The sequence below is a fragment of the Festucalex cinctus genome, chromosome 1 (assembly GCF_051991245.1).
Source record: "Festucalex cinctus isolate MCC-2025b chromosome 1, RoL_Fcin_1.0, whole genome shotgun sequence".
In the NCBI taxonomy this organism is placed as follows: domain Eukaryota; kingdom Metazoa; phylum Chordata; class Actinopteri; order Syngnathiformes; family Syngnathidae; genus Festucalex; species Festucalex cinctus.
Genome location: NC_135411.1, coordinates 42779119 through 42797226, shown reverse-complemented (window position 1 = coordinate 42797226; position 18108 = coordinate 42779119). Strand labels below are relative to the sequence as shown.

At 38.0% G+C, this 18108-nt stretch overlaps 2 protein-coding genes across 5 annotated transcripts in view; one reads left to right on the top strand and one right to left on the bottom strand.

The window, feature by feature from the left end:
* Positions 1-106: 106 nt before the first annotated feature.
* On the bottom strand, positions 107-17126 carry exoc3 (exocyst complex component 3). Of its 3 annotated transcripts, none has more exons than XM_077536119.1 (16): positions 16964-17126; positions 16311-16549; positions 6864-7083; positions 6532-6704; positions 5953-6165; positions 5578-5756; positions 5197-5313; positions 4501-4618; positions 4235-4360; positions 3896-3996; positions 3635-3745; positions 3290-3431; positions 3053-3175; positions 2703-2864; positions 2422-2543; positions 107-1154 (listed from the first exon to the last, which is right to left on the bottom strand). In XM_077536119.1, exons 2-16 carry the CDS (start codon positions 16452-16454, stop codon positions 950-952), a joined length of 2256 nt encoding a protein of 751 aa, XP_077392245.1. In that variant the 5' UTR covers positions 16455-16549; positions 16964-17126; the 3' UTR covers positions 107-949. The 3 variants fall into 3 exon arrangements, with proteins under 3 accessions (XP_077392245.1, XP_077392254.1, XP_077392263.1); XM_077536128.1 differs by having other exon boundaries at positions 16311-16504; positions 16964-17111; XM_077536137.1 differs by lacking the exons at positions 16311-16549; positions 16964-17126 and adding an exon at positions 9769-10129.
* Positions 17100-18108, top strand: part of gad3 (glutamate decarboxylase 3) — a 24946-nt gene continuing 23937 nt past the window's right edge. Inside the window, exon 1 of one of the 2 annotated variants that reach the window (XM_077536182.1) lies at positions 17100-17262. The gene's annotated coding sequence lies outside the window, so the exon portion shown is untranslated. The remainder of the gene's footprint in view (positions 17263-18108) is intronic. The other variant, XM_077536173.1, reaches the window with a different exon arrangement.

The window sequence follows — 18108 nt, the reverse complement described above, 5'->3', positions numbered from 1 at the left end:
TATAAATGACAAATAAAAAAATAAAAAAAAAGTTACGTTGTCATTTGTGTTGGAGTCAATTACATAATTAGGAAACACTGAATGAAGGGAAAACTCAAACAATACATAATTTGTATAATTTATTGAGCACTTAATCAAGCCAATGATTTAGAAATACCCTCAGGACCACATTATTGTTGCAGACAGAGCACAGATACTATATGATAAATACACACATTTTCAGCTGAATGTACACAAACGTTTAAAAGCTTGGGGTCACTTAGAAATTTCAATTGTTTTTCAATGAAGATAACTAATCAGAAATACACTATACATTGATAATGTGATGTTAATGTGTGGTAAATGACTATTCTAGCTGCAGATCTCTAGTCTTTAGTGCAATATTGACTTGGGCTTATAGAGGCCTATTTCCAGCAACTATCACGGCAGTGTTCTATAATTTATTTGCTCGTTGCATCGGAAGGCTAATGGATATTAGAAAACATTTGTGCAATAATGTTAGCACAGTATATTCCATGCGAGAAACTGCCAAGAAACACAGAATTGCCTGGGTGACCCCTAACTTTTGAAAGGTAGTGTATATAAAGCACAGTTCCTGTGTGAAATCCAAAACGACGGACAAAAAAAAAGAAGATTAGAAACGTTTCAGTATGATGTCAGAAGAAAAGTTGCTCCCTCGCATTTTCTTGCAGATGGAAAGAAAACGTAAAAGGTAGTGATAGCAATGGTCCTAATTCTCACTGAGTGTTATAATTTTCAGATGGATTACAGTTATAGAGGCTGTTCATTTTTACAACTATACATTGACAATTTTCTAGTGCACTAATGTGATCAGCATGGCGATTAAACAGCAAGTAAACAAACAAAAAGGTGCAATAAACAGAGAACCCAGTATCTTGAGGTGAACATCATGTTGTCTTTTTTGAAGGAGGAAACAGTAAGGTTGTATTTATTTAAGTAGCTTTGCAGTTGCCATGGAGGTCATGGTAGTCATGGTTGTCATGGTGATAGTGGGCACAGTGATGTCTTTAAAGATGGGCTGTGTGACACCTCCGTAAGATACTTTATTCTCGCTGAGAGTTCCGATGATCATCTGGCGCATTTCCCTGCTGGCATCACCACGCACCGCTAGCAATGCCTGGATATGCTCCTCCCTAAAGGGATAGTACGCAATTCTGCATTCAGTACTTACATGACATGATCATGACTTGTCAAATAATTATGACATCTTTGATACTTGATAAGCGTTTAAAACACAGGTGTCAAACTCAAGGCCCGGGGGCCAGATCCGGTCCACCATATTATTGTATGTGGAAGCAAATTATGTGCATTGACTTTATGTTTCTTGCTCAAATGGCAAATTGTCTTTACTTTTCAACACATTGAGATATTGCAAGCATTTTGTTATCAATCCCTCTTTTTAAACAAATGTAATGTTTCAAATGTGCCATATTTTGGCCCGTGACTTGAAATGAGTAATTATTAGTGGTGTTGATTTAATATGAGATTATACATTTATTTGGTTTCACAGTCAAAAATGGCCCTGTAAAGGGAATAGTAACTACGATGTGGCCCATGTGTTTAACACACCTGGTTTACAAGGAACAGAGCTTTGAAAAAAGTGGTAGAAAAGCATACACAAAACACACAGTGCCATGAAAAGAATTATGATTGCATCACTTGCAAATGGCAATTCAGACACTGTTTGTGTGCCCATGGCTTGAGACCGCAACCAAATTGGTCGCATTCTAGCACTTGTTTTTCATCATGTGTTAGAACAAAATTCGTCTAGTTACGTTCGTGCAAGTAATAAGAGAATTATACCACCGGTAATTGATAAACACATACAGCCAAATGTGCCTATTTTCTTTTAAGGCATTAATGCTTCCATTATGTTAATAAAAAAATAATAATAATTGCTCCTAATCACAGTAAAATACTTAACAAATGCTATAATAACTCAAGTTACTGTCCATCCATCCATTTACTACTGCTTATCCTGGGTCGGGTCGCTGGGGCAGCAGCTTTAGGAGGGAAGCCCAGACTTCCCTCTCCCCAGCCACTTCTACCAGCTCCTCCGGCGGGATTCCCAGGCCAGCCGAGAGACGTAGTCTCTCCAGCGTGTCCTGGGTCATCCCCGGGGCCTCGTGCCGGTGGGACATGCCCGGAACACCTCTCCAGATCCCTCTATAGTTGGAGCACACCCTCCCTTCCCTCTTCTTAAAAAGGGGGAGCACCACCCCGGTCTGCCAATCCAGAAGCACTGTCCTCGATGTCCATGTGATGTTGGAGAACCATGTCAACCACAACAGCCCCACAACATCCAGAGCCTTTAGGAACTCTGGGTGGATCTCATCCACCCCCGGGACCTTGCCACCGAGGAGTTCACTATCAATTTAAAAAAAAAAAAAGCCCTGGTACCTGATGTCAGGGTAGGTGGAAACCAGGGTAGTAACCTCCAGGAAGAGCAGTGTCGGGTCAGTCAGCTTAAAGACTTCAGCAATGGCTACAATGGCACCACATAGGCGATCTGTGTCTTCTCCCTACAACACAATAATCATCATTGTCCATAAACCGCCTCCTTACATTCCAAAGCAGATCTTTTAAGTAATAAGGAACATTATAGGTACAATTGTCATACAAGTGTTGCGAGCGCATCACACATCAAAGCGCTTCTGAGGTATGATTTCATGAGAACTCACGGCAGCCAGTTTTCTGAAGAGGAACTTGAACTGATCGGCCTCTTTGATCATTCTCTCAGCTCCTTCCCTCCTCTCATCAGCATTCTTAAAGGTGATCCTCTTTTGCATCACAGCCTTAATGTAGTCTACCACAACCCTTCGAAGGGCTTCACTTGTCATTTCCTGCATTCATTGCACAAGATTATTTGAGACAGATGTGCAAACCACACTTACCTTTTGGATGTCCAAAAAAAAGACAAAACTTTGGAAGAAACAGTTAAGCTGGAGTCAGATAGCTCTAATTTTAAAAATATATAGTAAATTTGTCACATTAATAGTCATCTATCAAAAAAAAAAGATACATTTCTTACCTGATTGAAGGGTTTCTTGATCTTGTTAAAATCATTGAAGTAGTCTTCCACTGTCACACAGATGGTGTCCACAGCATCAGAGCCTGTCAGCCATTTTCTGGTAAGAAGCTCATTGAGGTGATGCTGGAAATGACAAATTGTTGATATCTGAGATATTCTATGTACTGTGTTATTTTGAATCTTGACACATGTCATATTTCATTACTTCCATCACATAAAAGGTGACAACCTTCCTACCTCAAGGTCCAAGAAGACTTCATCTAAGAGGAACTGACATCCCTCCTTGGCCACCTCGTTGAGTGTTCTCTCTATGGCAGCATCACTGTCAGTGGGCTCCGAGGACTGAGAGTACTTTCTCTTTAGACTGTTGATGGACTCTCTAAACAATAACGTTGGACATAAACAAATACTACCCGTGACAGATGAATTGGGAAACGAGTCAACAGAAAGTACTTGGATAATAATGACAGAAAATAATGGGTATGTTGCAGCCTTTGTCTAATGCTGATGCGATTATTAAGAATGATTCAAGGATCCACAAAAGAATTCCAAAGTAACAATAGCTAGCTACGTAGCACTTACTTGAATGTCTGGCAATTGTTTATGATGGCGATCATGTATTGCACATAACATTGAGGCAGCTGCCGATCTCGAAGGTGTTCCTCTTTATAGCCCACGGCCTCTTCTCTGTACCTACACACGCCACACACATTTCTCTTAGCATGGACAAATTGGTAAATTCAACACTTCTCGAACATCCTCGTAAAATAATTTGTATTTATCACACAACAACCTCCGAGCTAGACAGCCAATAAGACGACGTGGTAACAATGATAAGCTTACCGAATGAGGAATGAGTTCATCTGCTTCAGGCAGAGTTTGAGAACCTGCTCTTTAAAGTCCCCATCGATCTGAGCAGCTACTTGCAGGTTCTGTTCAAACATCTGACAAAGCATAGAATAATGACACAGAATAAAAAATGCTGTTCAAGCACGGCTATAAACTATGACTGAGAAATGTAATACACTTACATCCAATAGATGTACTTTTTTAACATTGTGAAGAAGTATATAAGAATCAGAGTGATAAATTAGACGTCACTGAAGGAAGTTTTGTACACAGTATTTGCCATTCTAATGTTCTTGGGGAATAACTGGATGTGTGTAAAAATGTGGGCGGTACCTGAAAGACAATGGCAGGCAGTGTAGTTTGGTAGTACCCATCCTGATCAGCTTCAGGCTCTGTTTCTTTCTGCCAGTCCTTCTTGTCTGTTTCAAGGGCTTTCCTCAGCCAGCCGGTAATATTCGACTGGGGACACAGATAGGAACGCACATTGCAATATAATATATTTGACAGAAGTGCAATGTTTAATAGGTAGGAAAAAGAAAAATCTAAACAGATTCAATATTCCTCTATTAATCAATTAATGGTTATTTTGTAATGCGTACTGTGAAAGTCTGGACATATTTGCTGAGTAGATCATCCACCACATCCTGAGGTAGCAGTGGCTCTAGCTGGTTGATGTCACATTCCGCAATAAGCTCTGGATGGCCCATCATCTCGGCGCTAAGAAACACACACAAACACAAGAAGCACAGTGATTGAACCCGGCAGTGTCGGGCTCCAGACCAACACTGGGTTATTGTTGCACAATCCATTGTGAAACAAAGTGGACACGAGTTCAGTATCAAAGTAAACAATTCATGTATTGTGTTACTCCTTTTTTTGTGAATACGTATTGTATACATTCAATGTCATACTCAGTTCTGGAGGACTCTTTCTTATGGATGCAATGTTGAAGATCTTGGATGAGTATGACAACACATTCAATATTGTGTTTGTGGTTAATTCATTTGTAGTCAATAACTGACAATACTGTCAGCCCAAAAAAAATAAAAAATTTCAAAAATGCTGCAAATGCCACTTTTTAACACTTTTGTTCCTTGGCTTTCAACATAATTTGACCTTGACTCAAACGTGGCGTAAACATTGCAACTCACCATCACCTAAAGCTCAGCTCGAATTTCATTTCTTACCAACAAATAAAACATCAGTATGCTGTTTAACAGGTAAATGTTCCATAATGTAGAAAGTAGAAACAAAGTATATGAGTCACAGGTATTGTGTATTTGTATGGCCAGTACCTCTTATATGTATTGAGGACCCAGGTTAACATGGACACTATCTCATTAGCCTCCAAGTCCTCAGATGCCAATTCTTTGACACGAGTGGAAACAGCATTGTGGTAAAGCCTGAAAAACCTGAAAGAAATATGCACACAACTATGAATACAAGACCGTGTGTTCATATCAGAGAACAACAGCAACTTCCAGCCAAACAAATTTGCATTTAATTTGTATTCCTGTCCATTTTAGCAGAGATCCATGTTCTTTTTAAACTTTTCATAATGTGGTAGCCTGGTAGATTTTTCTATTCAGAATAAAAAGGTATGGGCCTGGCATCATTTGTGTATTTTGTAGATTCTTAGAAGTGACAGATGGTGGAGGAAAATGTTCATGTGATACCTGTTGAAGGTGTTGTAATGTGGTGGGAAGCACTGAACCATAAGGTTCCTGACAATAATGAGGTCTTCTAAAACATATTTCCTGGTTATCTCCAGAAGACGAACAAGCCACATTTTATCGGCCTCTCTTGTCACTGCTTGTGTGCCCTCAATGCGGGTGCTGACAGTGCCCTCCAATACCTGCATTAGAAAATATTTTGATAACCATGATTGCGATTGCAAATGATATAATTGAGAACATAAAATCAAGACAATAGTCTTTCAGCTGTAAGATTCCCACTGGTTCAGTGATGAAATAACAACACATATTTATTGGACTTTAGGAAACCTGAGCAAAGTTGATCGAATCACGTGACGAAATAACAATTCTTCTCACCTCAAACATTTTGTCTTTCCATCTTTTGGGTCGTCCAGGAGGGATGAAGCCTGTCTGTTTTTTACGGTCAACCATGCGCCGGTCGATTTTCTCCTCACGCTCAATAATGCGAACCACTGACACCAGCATGGTGGGATCACGACGAACAGTAACCATGGCCCTCTGCAGAACCATCCACGACTGTTTGGCCAGTTCATCTGACAACCGCTGAACCTAGAATCAAGTGATTTAGAAGAGCAGCAAGGAAGGAAAAATAAATAAATAAATATAACAAAGGATGTGTTGCATTTAAATATATGATGTAATTCTCTTTGTTGTGTCTTTAGTTTTATAGTAAACAGCAGCTAGGTTGTCATTAAACAGCCTGCTCAGGGAAGAAAGATAAGATAGGAATTTACATATACACACGCAAGCCACCGTTCTGCACATCAATTATTTTGTTGGGTTAGGATGTTTTTATGATTGTAAGAAGCCAAAATCAAAATCATGACTGAATTTCGATTAGTTGCCCAGACATACTACGCAGCAAAATTTGCACATGCATCGCAAAGATGGTCACCTGCTTTTGGTCAAACTTACATCTTCAAAATATATAGAAATGAGATGCATGTCACTGGTGTTCCTGCTGTCCATACGGTACTGCTCATACATGAGGTCGTCTCGTGAGCTCTCTAGATCCATCAGCTTCCTGTGGGCCTGAAGCAGCTCTGCCTGCTCTATAAGCTGCTGGGTCTCTTCCACAATCTCTGGGACTGCAATAAGAGATGCTATATTTTTGACAATATCTCAAACTGGATTATGCATTAATATGAGGCAAGTAATGTTTGTAGATTAGCGTGACAGCAGGGATCATAGCTCTGCTCCTTAAGTCTCTGAATCAGACTTCAAATGAACACTTGAGTAATACTTACCTGAGAAAATATTTTTAAGGTTTTCCACAGCGGAGGCCAGCTGACTATGCTGAACTACAGCATCTTTGACATCTTTCAGGTTCTCTATGGTGTTGATGCTCTGCCTCCAGTCTTTGCTCACATCAGCCAGCGAGCTCTGGATGTCCTTCACGTCAAGCAAGGCACTGTGCAGCTGAGTTAGTCCAGTGCGGACACCATCCAGCTGAGATTGGATGGCAGCCTAAAAAACATGAGCATGAACAAAATATATTTATTTCAAAATATACTGGAACCACTAAAATGTCAAAGTCAAATGTTTCTACTGATATGTAGAAGATAATTTCAATTTAGTTTTTAAAACTTTGCATATATTAAAAAAAATTATAATAATGAAAATAGTGAAAAAAAAAACGTTTTTGGGGCTTTTACCCCCATTTGGTATATAATGATACGCACGTTTTAGCGTTGACAAAAAAGTAAAGCTCATGAAAATCATTTGAAAAATGAGCACATTATGACTTGTTTTCATCATGTAATGTGCTTCTACTGCACATATATAATGTCTGTGCTTATTATGCATTGTGCTACGGAACGAAAGACAATAAGACAAATCAGAGCTTTACCATTAGCTCTAAACAGACATCCATATGTTGGGTTTTACATAATGGTATTTTGGAACAATTTATTGTTTATTTCATGAGAATGAGACTTTTAATTGATGATAGTGTTAGAAGCTTGACATATGAACCATCGCTACCTCATATCTCGCAATCTACTTGAGTGACTTCTGACTGTCACCCTTGCATTTTGCCCCATGGTACACACCAAATTCCAAGTGCAGTGTGAAAAGACCTTTAGTGTGAAGACTCACTATCTCGGGAACATGCAGTAATCCTGCCTTTGCACGTTCACTGCAAGTGCACAAAGGGTGACTACTGGGTCCACAATATGATGTTTGCTAAGGTTTATATTTGTTTTATTTTTATTTATTTTTTTTACTGCACACAAATTAACAGACCCGTTCAACCATCATTTAAATAAAACCTGTCTGACATAGTGATGTGGGCCAAAAGTACTCAAAAAGCACAATATCAATGATGCAATCAAAATAAATTGGTTTAGAAAAATAAAAAAAGCAAAATAAAGTAATTGATATCTATCATTCAGGGAAGGGTTACAAAACCTTTTCTAAGGCTCTGGGAACCAGATAAGCATGCAGAGAGCAATTCCACATAAATATAGAAAGCATGGCACAGTGGTACAACTTCCCACAAGTGACAAGCAACTCTGTAATTTTCCAAAAGCATCCCTGACTCATCCTGAAGGTTACAACGGAAAGAACAACTGCAAAATGACTAAAGGCCTCACTATTTAATTGAGTTTAGTGCTCTTTAACCTGAAGAACAAGACTCAGCAAAAGTGAGATCCACAGGACTGCAGGTATGCGCCCTGTTATATCTGGCACAAAAACAACACAGCATTTCATAAAAAGACCATCGTACCAATATTCAAACATTGTAGTTGTAGTGTGATAGCATGGGGATGCCTTGCTTTTTTAGGCTCTGAATGATTTACCATAAATGATGGAACCATGAATTCTGCTCGCTAGGGGTGTTAAAAAAAATCGATTCGGCGATATATCGCGATACTACATCGCGCGATTCTCGAATCGATTCAATAATAGGCAAAATCGATTTTTTTTTATTTTTATTTTTTATTTTTTTTAGGATTCACACCTTAAGCATGGAAGAATGTTATATGAACGGAACATTAAGCCTTAATATTTTATTTTAATGCTGTTTAAACATGAAACAGATTACAACCTGTATAAGACTGAAATTTCAGATAAATAAATAATACATTTTCATATAAATCTTACACTCTACAAGCTTACTGATTAGTATTTTCTAAATTTGAATGAAAAAAAATCGCAACAATCGACTTATAAATTCGTATGGGGATTAATCGGTATCGAATCGAATCGTGACCTGTGAATCGTGATACGAATCGAATCGTCAGGTACGAGGCAATTCACACCCCTACCAGTGCTCGCTAACCAGAATATCCTTAATTAACACTCATTTGCTGCTATATAGTCAATATCAGCCATATTCATGTTAACTGGAAGGGATGGCAGGGAATGAGTTTACTAAAATGTACAACAATCAGTTTATGAATTAGCACTTGGGTAACAACAGGGCAATGACCTGGAGCACACGAGCAAACTTGTTGGCTTACAAAAATACTAATAAAAGGGGTATGGATAGGCCAAGTCAAAGTCTGGACTTGCTTTGGGATAACTTTAAATGGGAAGTTCATGATCGAAAAACCATAATAATTAGAGGTGGGAATCTTGGGGCACCTCACGATTCGATTGCGATTACGATTCGGAGGCTACGATTCGATTATAAAACGATTATTGATTTCCCCCCCAGGCAGCAGAAAAACCCCCCAATGTATTTTGGTGCTTTTAATGTTTCGTACATTAGTTACAAAAATAGTACAAAAGTCCTCTCAGGCCTAAATAAACTACTATTTCAGTATCAAGTTAACAGTTCAAAACAGTAAATAAAATACTCAAGTCCTCATTCTGTAACAACAGCTTTTAAGTATATTCATTCTTCAACAGAATAAAACATAGCATTGAGCAAAAATATATTATTTTTATCCACTCAAAAGTGCACTGTGGTATAAATGAAAAACAATGTGAACTACTACTTCAATACAAATGCCTAAAAAAAAAAAAAAGTGCTTTCCTGCTTTTTAAGTTGTGTAAAGATGAACATGTAAACATTAAAGTTTCTCAGAGGTACAAAAAAAAAAAACCTCAAGTGCTTTTCTGCTTTTTAACTTGTGTAAACATGAACGTGTAAACATTAAAGGGATCGTTCTGCTTTTTTAACATGAATCTCAATTTGATCCTCACCTCCCGTGTGTGCGATCAGCACTGACTTCTTTCTGACAGTGTTCGGTGACACGCGTTCATGTTCGACGTTGGACGAGAGGAAAATAGTCCAGCAAGCTGGCTGGGGTCTCGGAAATAAAGCGTTTTTCTTCTAAAAAAAACTATTTGTTTTCAAAAGCGTGATACATTTCCACCACAATACTCTTTTCTGAATAAAGTCAGACGCCATTACCGCCAGCCACTACTTTTCTGTTCGTTCGTTCGTATCACTGCGCGGCGCCCTGTAGAACGCTAACCGACGCACTGCAGCCAGCTAGCTGATACTTCCGCCTGAAGTTGTTTGCCTTTTCGGAGCAGGTCTGATCTCACGAAGAGGTGGGTTGGTCAGCTCAGCCATGCTTGTTGTTGTTTTGAATCTCGAGGCGTGAGTTTTTTTTTTTTTTTTTTTTTTTTTTTTTTTATTGTATAATTTTAAACAAGTTATACAACGAACTTGAGAACAATTCACACACACACACGTCATTAATACAAGAAAAAACAAATACGCAAATAAGCCAGGGGGTTACTTAAATAAAAACATTAAAGAAAGAGCATAAAGCCACAGTTCTCATTGCTTTCTTGTTTGTCGAGTTCAATATTGTATTAATGTACTGTTTGGTTTCCAATTCAAAAACTGAAAACAAAGGTTTTGAATGACTAACTTTAGATTTGTGTATATGAAATTTAGCCAAAATAATTATCAAGTTAATCAATAAAACATTTTTGTTCCGTTCATTATCATCATTACAGAATCCAAACAGTACATTTTTCCAGAAAAGACAGAAAGTAGAGTCAATATAATCAATAATAAATCGAGACACCTCTTTCCAAAATCTTTTTGTATAAGGGCAATACCAAAATAGATGGACCAATGTTTCAGGGGACAATTCACAGAATGAGCAATCAACACAAATGTCTTTCTTGAATCTAAGGAGATAATTTTTAACAGGATAATATCTATGTATTATTTTAAAAGAAATTTCCCTTACTTTATTTGTTAAAAGATATTTGTATGGCAGAGACCAAATTTGTTTCCAATGCAAACCACTAGCAAAACCAGACCAGTAAGAAATCACATACGGAATTGTAGAAACATTTCTTTGAAACAAGGAGCGTATACAACGATTGTTGTTTCTCACAGAAATATTAAGACAAGATTTGCCTATTAAAGTTGCCTTGGGGTCCAATTTAGGTAAAGAGACATTTGTTCCCACTCCTTTCAAAAGGAACAAAATTCCAACTGGAATAGCATCCATGACCATAGCAAACTCCTTAGGAGAAACAGGAAGGCTAAATTTATTCAAAAATTCTGAATAGTTTAAAAGTAAACCTTCATTATTGAGTAATTGACTAACCAGAATGATGTTATTACCAAACCAATTAGGACAAAATAAGGATCTATTCTTATGCAAGACATGGCGGCTATTCCAAATAAAGCATCTATGGGGAGAAAAATTGTGCTTGTAAATCAAAGACCAAGCCAACAGCATTTGTTTGTGGAAATTGGACAAAGACATGGGGATTTTCTCAATCTTGTAGTCACATAAAAGTAAAAATTCAAGACCTCCGACTTGAGAAAAAACATAATTAGGAATGAAATTCCAAATAGATGTGGGATTGCTCAGAAACTGTTTCACCCAATTAATCTTAAACGTATTATTTAGAGTAGTAAAATCAAGAAAGTTCAAACCACCAGTCTCATATGTATTCATTACAACAGATCTTTTCACATAATGAGTCTTATTCCTCCATAAGAAATCAAAAAGCATCTTATCAATAATATTGCAAGTAGTCTTATTAACAAATAAAGAGATTGCTGCATAAGTAAGACGTGACAATCCTTCCGCCTTCGCCAACAACGTTCGACCTTTTAAAGATAGATCTCTACCTAACCATTGGTTAAATTTCGCTTTTGCTTTATGAATAATTGGTGTGAAATTTTCAGTACACCTCGTAACATCATTTTTCATTATAGTAATGCCCAGATAGGTCACTTTTTCTTTAACTTGTATGTTATATATAGAAGTCTTGTCACACTTATGAATAGGTAGCAGTTCACACTTGTTTAAATTGAGATAAAGTCCAGAAGCTGCAGAAAAAAGTTGCACAGTTTCAATAGCAGCAGAGACTTGGCTTGAATTTTTCAGGAATAGGGTAGTATCATCAGCAAGCTGACTACTTAAAATTTCTCTTCCTGCAATAGATATACCTTGAATAGCACTTTGTTTTATGTGACAGGCGAGGAGCTGAGTACACAAAATAAACAAATAAGGAGAGGCTGGACAGCCCTGCCTTATTCCACGATTTAGAGCAAATCTCGGGGAAGTACCATTACTCAACCTGATGGAACTATTACCATTAGCATACATAGTTTTTATAGTTCTACAGAAAGACTCACCAAAACCAATTTTTTCCATACAACGAAAAATAAATTTATGCTCTACCGTATCAAATGCCTTGTAAAAATCTAAAAATAAAAGATAACTATGATCAGAGCAAAGATATGAATAATCAATTAGATCAAGTACAAGTCTGATATTATTAGAAATATGTCTTTTACTCATGAAACCAGACTGTACTTCATCAATTATCGAATCTAGTACACCTTTAGTTCTTTTAGCTATTATAGACGCGAATATTTTATAGTCATTATTCAACAAAGATATGGGCCTCCAGTTATCAATGAAATGAAGATCTTTTTTTGGTTTTGGTATTAAAGTAATTAGACCTTGTGACATTGAGGTAGGAAGAGACCCTTTCATAACACTTTCTAAAAAAACTTCAAGTAGAAAAGGAGCTAAATCGTTTGCAAAAGCTTTGTAGAATTCTCCTGTTAGGCCATCAATTCCAGGTGATTTATTAATTTTGAGGTGTTCAATAGCATAAAGGACTTCATCCAACTTTATATCCTCATCACAAAAGTCTCTATCATTTTGAGCTATCTGTGTAACATTGTCAAGAGAATTTAAAAAGGAAGTTGTAGATTGTTCACAATACTTAGAACTATATAAATTGCTGTAAAAGGTAGAACAGTACTTGGCTATGATTTTTGGGTCATCAGTTATTATGCCATCAATATTAAGTTCCCGTACCAAATTAGTTTTCCCATGGTGCCTTTCTAAACGAAAAAAATAGGCTGAATTTTGTTCACCTTCCTCGATCCATTTTTTCCTAGACCTCACAAATGCACCTTTAGCTTTGTTAAGATACAATTCATTTAATTTAGCCTGTAGTGAAGTCAACATGAGTCTATCTTCGTCTGTCACATTTACAAGGTTCTTCAATGATAAAGCAACTATTTCAGAGACTATCTTCTCTTCCTCCGATCTACGAGCTTTCGCCATGATACTACCATATTTCCTGAAGTATTGACAAGCCTCAAATTTAAATAATTCCCAGCTGCTACAAAAAGAGTCTTCCGCTTTAGCTTGGTTCCAAAATTTTTTAATTAGTCTTACAATATTATCCTTAACTGCATCATGCTGCAACAGAGAACTATTAAGCTTCCAGTAGGCATTTCTACACATTTTAGAGTTGTTCGAGTACAAAGGAATAGAGATTGAGACTGCATTATGATCAGTTAAAGGAGTTGTAATGATATCAACTGAGATTGGGTTTACGTTCATATTTTGAGAAATAAGCCAAAAATCAATACGTGACAACCTGGTGGCATTTCTATTACTCCAAGTGAACTCCTTCAGATTCGGGTTATTATTCCTCCATATATCAACCAAGTTAAAAACTTGCATGAATATCTTCAACCTATTGTTAACAGCAGATTGGTCACGTGGAGGCCAACAGTCCAAATCATGGTCCAATATCATATTGAAATCTCCACCCATCACTATGCCAGAATTTGGAAATTTGTCAAGCAAGTTCTTAATATAATTTTCCAATTCCTCAAGAAGGTCATTATTTCCAGAATTTGAGTTATAGCCATACACATTAACCAATATTACAATATTTCCAGTGCTGATTGATATTACCTGTAGCAAGAAATGGCCTGCTTTATCACACATGGTGTGTGAAATGTTACCAGAGAACAGGTGTTTCATTGTAGCAACCCCAGCAGAATATGCAGAACCATGAGCAAACCATAAGTCGTTACCCCACTGAGCTTTCCACAACCGCATGTCATCAGTGGTCGAGTGTGTCTCTTGAAAAAAACAAAAATCAAATCTATGCTGTTTAGCAAACAAAAAAATCGCTTTACGCTTTACAATATTTCTTAACCCCCTGGCATTGAGAGTAACAATAGACAAAGACGTATTAACAACAACAAACAAACAAACAAAAACAAGGTAAGATTTAGAGTGCTAGAACAATAACCCCGTTGTTTGGGACTGCACCATTTAAACATCACTATTAAATGAGTCAGTGGAACCCAACAATAGAAATAGACTAACTTCTGTCAACGGATTCTTCATCAGTTATTTTAGTCTAACGAAAAAACAAAATGCCCTACTAACAAAAGCAATCATATCCACTTAAATAAAAGAAACCTTTACTCTATAAAAATATAACTAATCCACGTGGCAAAAAGACAAATAAAAGTACGACCTTCCAAAAGTGGCCTTGCATCCAACAAAAAGAAGCATTCCTACTAGGAAAAAAAAACAAAATACAAAAAAAACACAACGTGGCTTTTTTTTTTTTTTTTTTTTTTTTTTTTTTTTTTTAAGTAAGGGATCCTTTTGCTTTTTTATGGCATTCCTTAGACGAGTACAAAATAGAGTCAGTGACACCCCTGAAGGGGCCTCCGACGAGTCCCTGATCTCAGTATCAGATAATCAATATCAGAAGTCGGCGGGTGGAACCTAAGCAGTAAGAAGCAGTTCAGTACCATTGGCAAAGGCTCTCCCTCCAACGAAATATGCCGTCTTCCCTTGCTCGCGTGCCTTCGCCACCAGTGGCCAAAGTTGCTTTCTTCTCTCCCTCGTAAATGATGACAAATCTTCAGCAAACCGCATCTTGTTGTCCTGGAGAAAAGCAGATTTTTTTGCCGCCTTCCAAACAGCATCTCGGTGAATTCTTGAAGTGAACTGAAGAATAATTCCTCGAGGTCTCGATTCATCATTTTTCAGCTGGCCTAGACGATGCACTGTGCCGATGACATCACAAAATTTCTCCTTTTCTCCGGGTAGAACAGCCTGGCAGATCAGAATCACCTCCTCACGGACATTTTGGTTCTTCTTTTCAGGTACTCCATAGAGTCGTAAATTCCAACGCCGCGAGTAATCTTCAAGTTCAGCCATCCGCTGCTCCACCGCGGACACTTTTGTCTCAGCCAAACCAACACGCACATCAACGCGTTTCACTTTAACTTTGAGATCTCGTACTTCAGCACAAGCGTAGTCAACTGTCTTCTTCAGGTCCTCAATCCTCGACGTGATGTTTGTCTCCAAAGTATCGATTCTGGTGTTAAATAATGTCGATATTTGTTGTATCATGTTCACATTGTCTCCTTCTGCCGTACGAAGCTGCTTACTTTTCTTCGAAGCCGGCGGCTTTGATGGTGAGATCGGCAGGGGAGGAAAGTCAGCGTCCCTAACAGAAAGAACAGGCTGGTTCCGCAGACAATAGTCGTGCGCATTATCCACAAGCGCATTTTCAGGTGTAGACATCGGCTCCATGTTGTCAAAGTAGCTGATCACGTCGTTAGCTTAGCTCGTTTTAACGTGTCTTGACACGTGACAGCGCTCAAAAATGAAGAAAAAGAGAAACAACAAAAAACGACGAATACAGTTCACTGCTTCCACAGCACTGCAATAAAGGAAATCACGTTGAAAACTTTTCAGGCTAAAAGAAGCAAAATATCAGTGTTCCACCAACTCAAATCGGAACGAGGTACGCAGCTCCCAAAAACACAACCGCTTACGCCGCCATCTTGGCCTCTCCTCGAGGCGTGAGTTGTGGATGTGTACTCTCGGTCCGTCCCAAAAGCGTCCCGAAGACCGCGCGCGCTACTGCGTTTCAGTTCCGCGTACTTTTCGCTCGTTTCGCTTCCCTTGGCATATTTATATAATCGGAATTTGGACGTTTGTGAATCGTTCTCGATTGTTCCACGGCCGAATCGTGAATAATCTAAGAATCGGAAATTTTGCACACCTCTAATAATAATCCATTGTGACTGAATTAAAACAAGTCTGCAGAAAAGAATGGGCCAAAAATTCCTCCACAGCTCCAAGAAAGAAAGACTAATTGGAACTTGTAATTGAGTTTAGGGGGAAATCAGTTTTTCGGGTCATACGTTTGGATATCTTTTACCTCATAAAACATTTAACTTTAAAACATACATTTAGTGTTTAATTTGGCTACCTTTGTGTAATATCCAAACCAGTTTTAAAATTTGATATACATACAAAAGGAAAAAAAAAAGGAAAACAAAAAAGATTAAATCAGGAAGGGGCAAAATATTTTCTATGGCACTCTGATGTAAGAGAAGCACTTAATTGCATGACATCACTGACATAATCATCACTACAAAAAACAACAAACGACTTTATTGTAAATAATGCGATCACCTTAAGCCTTGCTTCGACGGAGGCTTTCTTTCTAGCCTCTCTTCTTCTGTACTGTTCCACTTTGTCCAACTGGTCAGATCTCTGCAGCATTCCAGCCACACGCTGTACTGCTGTGTCAACCGCCTCACGGCTTGTCTCCTCCATTCTGATACTTAGTCGTGCAATCTTGTGTCCATGGGCTTCATGCAATCACACTTGGAAGTGGGGGCGATATGGTCACCACATTAGTCTTCTAAACACTGAAAAATAAACAACCAATACTGTATCATTTTTCTTTTTTAATGCAAATAGTGTATATGACAAGCTGCTGAGTACAAAAATCAATTGATCATTTTCAAACATACTGTCATGACAAGAATGTCTTAACCTCTAAGGCAAACTCTTCATGCTTATTGACGATGTATTAGTATTTAGTTTGTTGTTGTTGTTGTTTTTTTGTTTTTTTGTTTTGCTATTGGCACAAGCGCCAATACACCGAATGTTACGTTGTGCTTTATTTCTTCGACGTGCCTTTAAAGTTGCTCGCTGTGGTAGGGTTGTAAGCATATTGACGTTTAGAGTTTTCACAGAAGATGCTAAGCTAACTACCAACATAAAAAGACGATACATAGATGGCATGAACTGCTAAGAATGAAAACAACAAAAACACTTACATTGTGGTCTTCGTAATCCAATACTGACAAAACAAATAGGGCATATCTTCGCAAAAAAAGCATTGAAATCGCAAAAACGGTACAGTACTAGTTTGTTGTTGTATCCATTTACTTCCTAGTTTAGCCCCACCTACTATTGGTACTTCCGTTGTTTTTATTCTTCTGTTGGGATTAAGCGGCATCTGACATCTCATTGCTGCCATCCACCGGCTCCTCTCAACTGCAACGCGACAACTTCTCACATTCAACGCACTCCAAGAAGTCTGGCAACATTCTCAAATATGGTCATCTTCAATCAGGTTCATTCTCTTATTCTTTCTCTCTCTCTTTTCGGGGAAAAAAAACTACTCACACAATTTATTACAACAAGAGTAACCAAGTATTTGTGCTCACTTCTTACATCTGTTCAATACAATTACATACAATTCATTGCCCCCCCAAATATAATAGTTGACATTTACCTCTTTTTTCTTCTATAGGCTAATCTTTTTCTCTGGCTATTACGTTCATTTTATTCTCTCTCTTCTTTCTGACGCATACCTGCTGGAGGTACATCACAGGGGCTGACTGGCTTGTTGTTTGGGAGGCAAATCAGCCTTGCTTTAGCACCCGAACCCACCCATCCATTTATTTTCTAACTGCCTGTCTTGTTCAGGCCTATGACACCTGATATAGAGCGAAAGGGAGATTACTCCCTGAATTGGGGCCACATGCAGTATAAAGAAAGAAATGCATTCAAATTCATATTCACTTCATACCATTGCTAAGTAGGCACTGAATCCATGCTGCCATCACAGAAATACAGCAAGTTAACCACGACAGTGACTACACTATCAGTGACTCACAACGTCAGTTTTCTATCGTCTTGAAAGTTCAAACCAAGTCATAACAGAGTGGGCATCTGCTGCCTAATTGTTAACTACCTAAATAAATTATTGATCATTCAGGTGAGTTTTTGTGTATTATAAAGCACAAGTTTTTATGATATGAGAAAAATCTGTCATTATTGTTAGTGAATGGATCAATTGATTCTTCTGAGTTTTTTTTCCCTTAGCAGATACACATATACCATGAGAAGGGAGTGAGCAATCATTGTATCGTCAGCGCCGACTCTCCCCTCCCCTCCCCTCCCCTCCCCTCCCCTT

Coding starts and splice junctions, on each gene's coding strand:
- exoc3 (XM_077536119.1), bottom strand. CDS start 16,454: ATGGAGGAGACAAGCCGTGAGGCGGTTGACACAGCAGTACAGCGTGTG. Junction 4,619..5,196: donor GTCCTCAATACATATAAGAG/GTACTGGCCATA, acceptor TGTGTTTCTTAG/CGCCGAGATGATGGGCCATC. Junction 3,176..3,289: donor AAGTCTTCTTGGACCTTGAG/GTAGGAAGGTTG, acceptor TGTCATTTCCAG/CATCACCTCAATGAGCTTCT.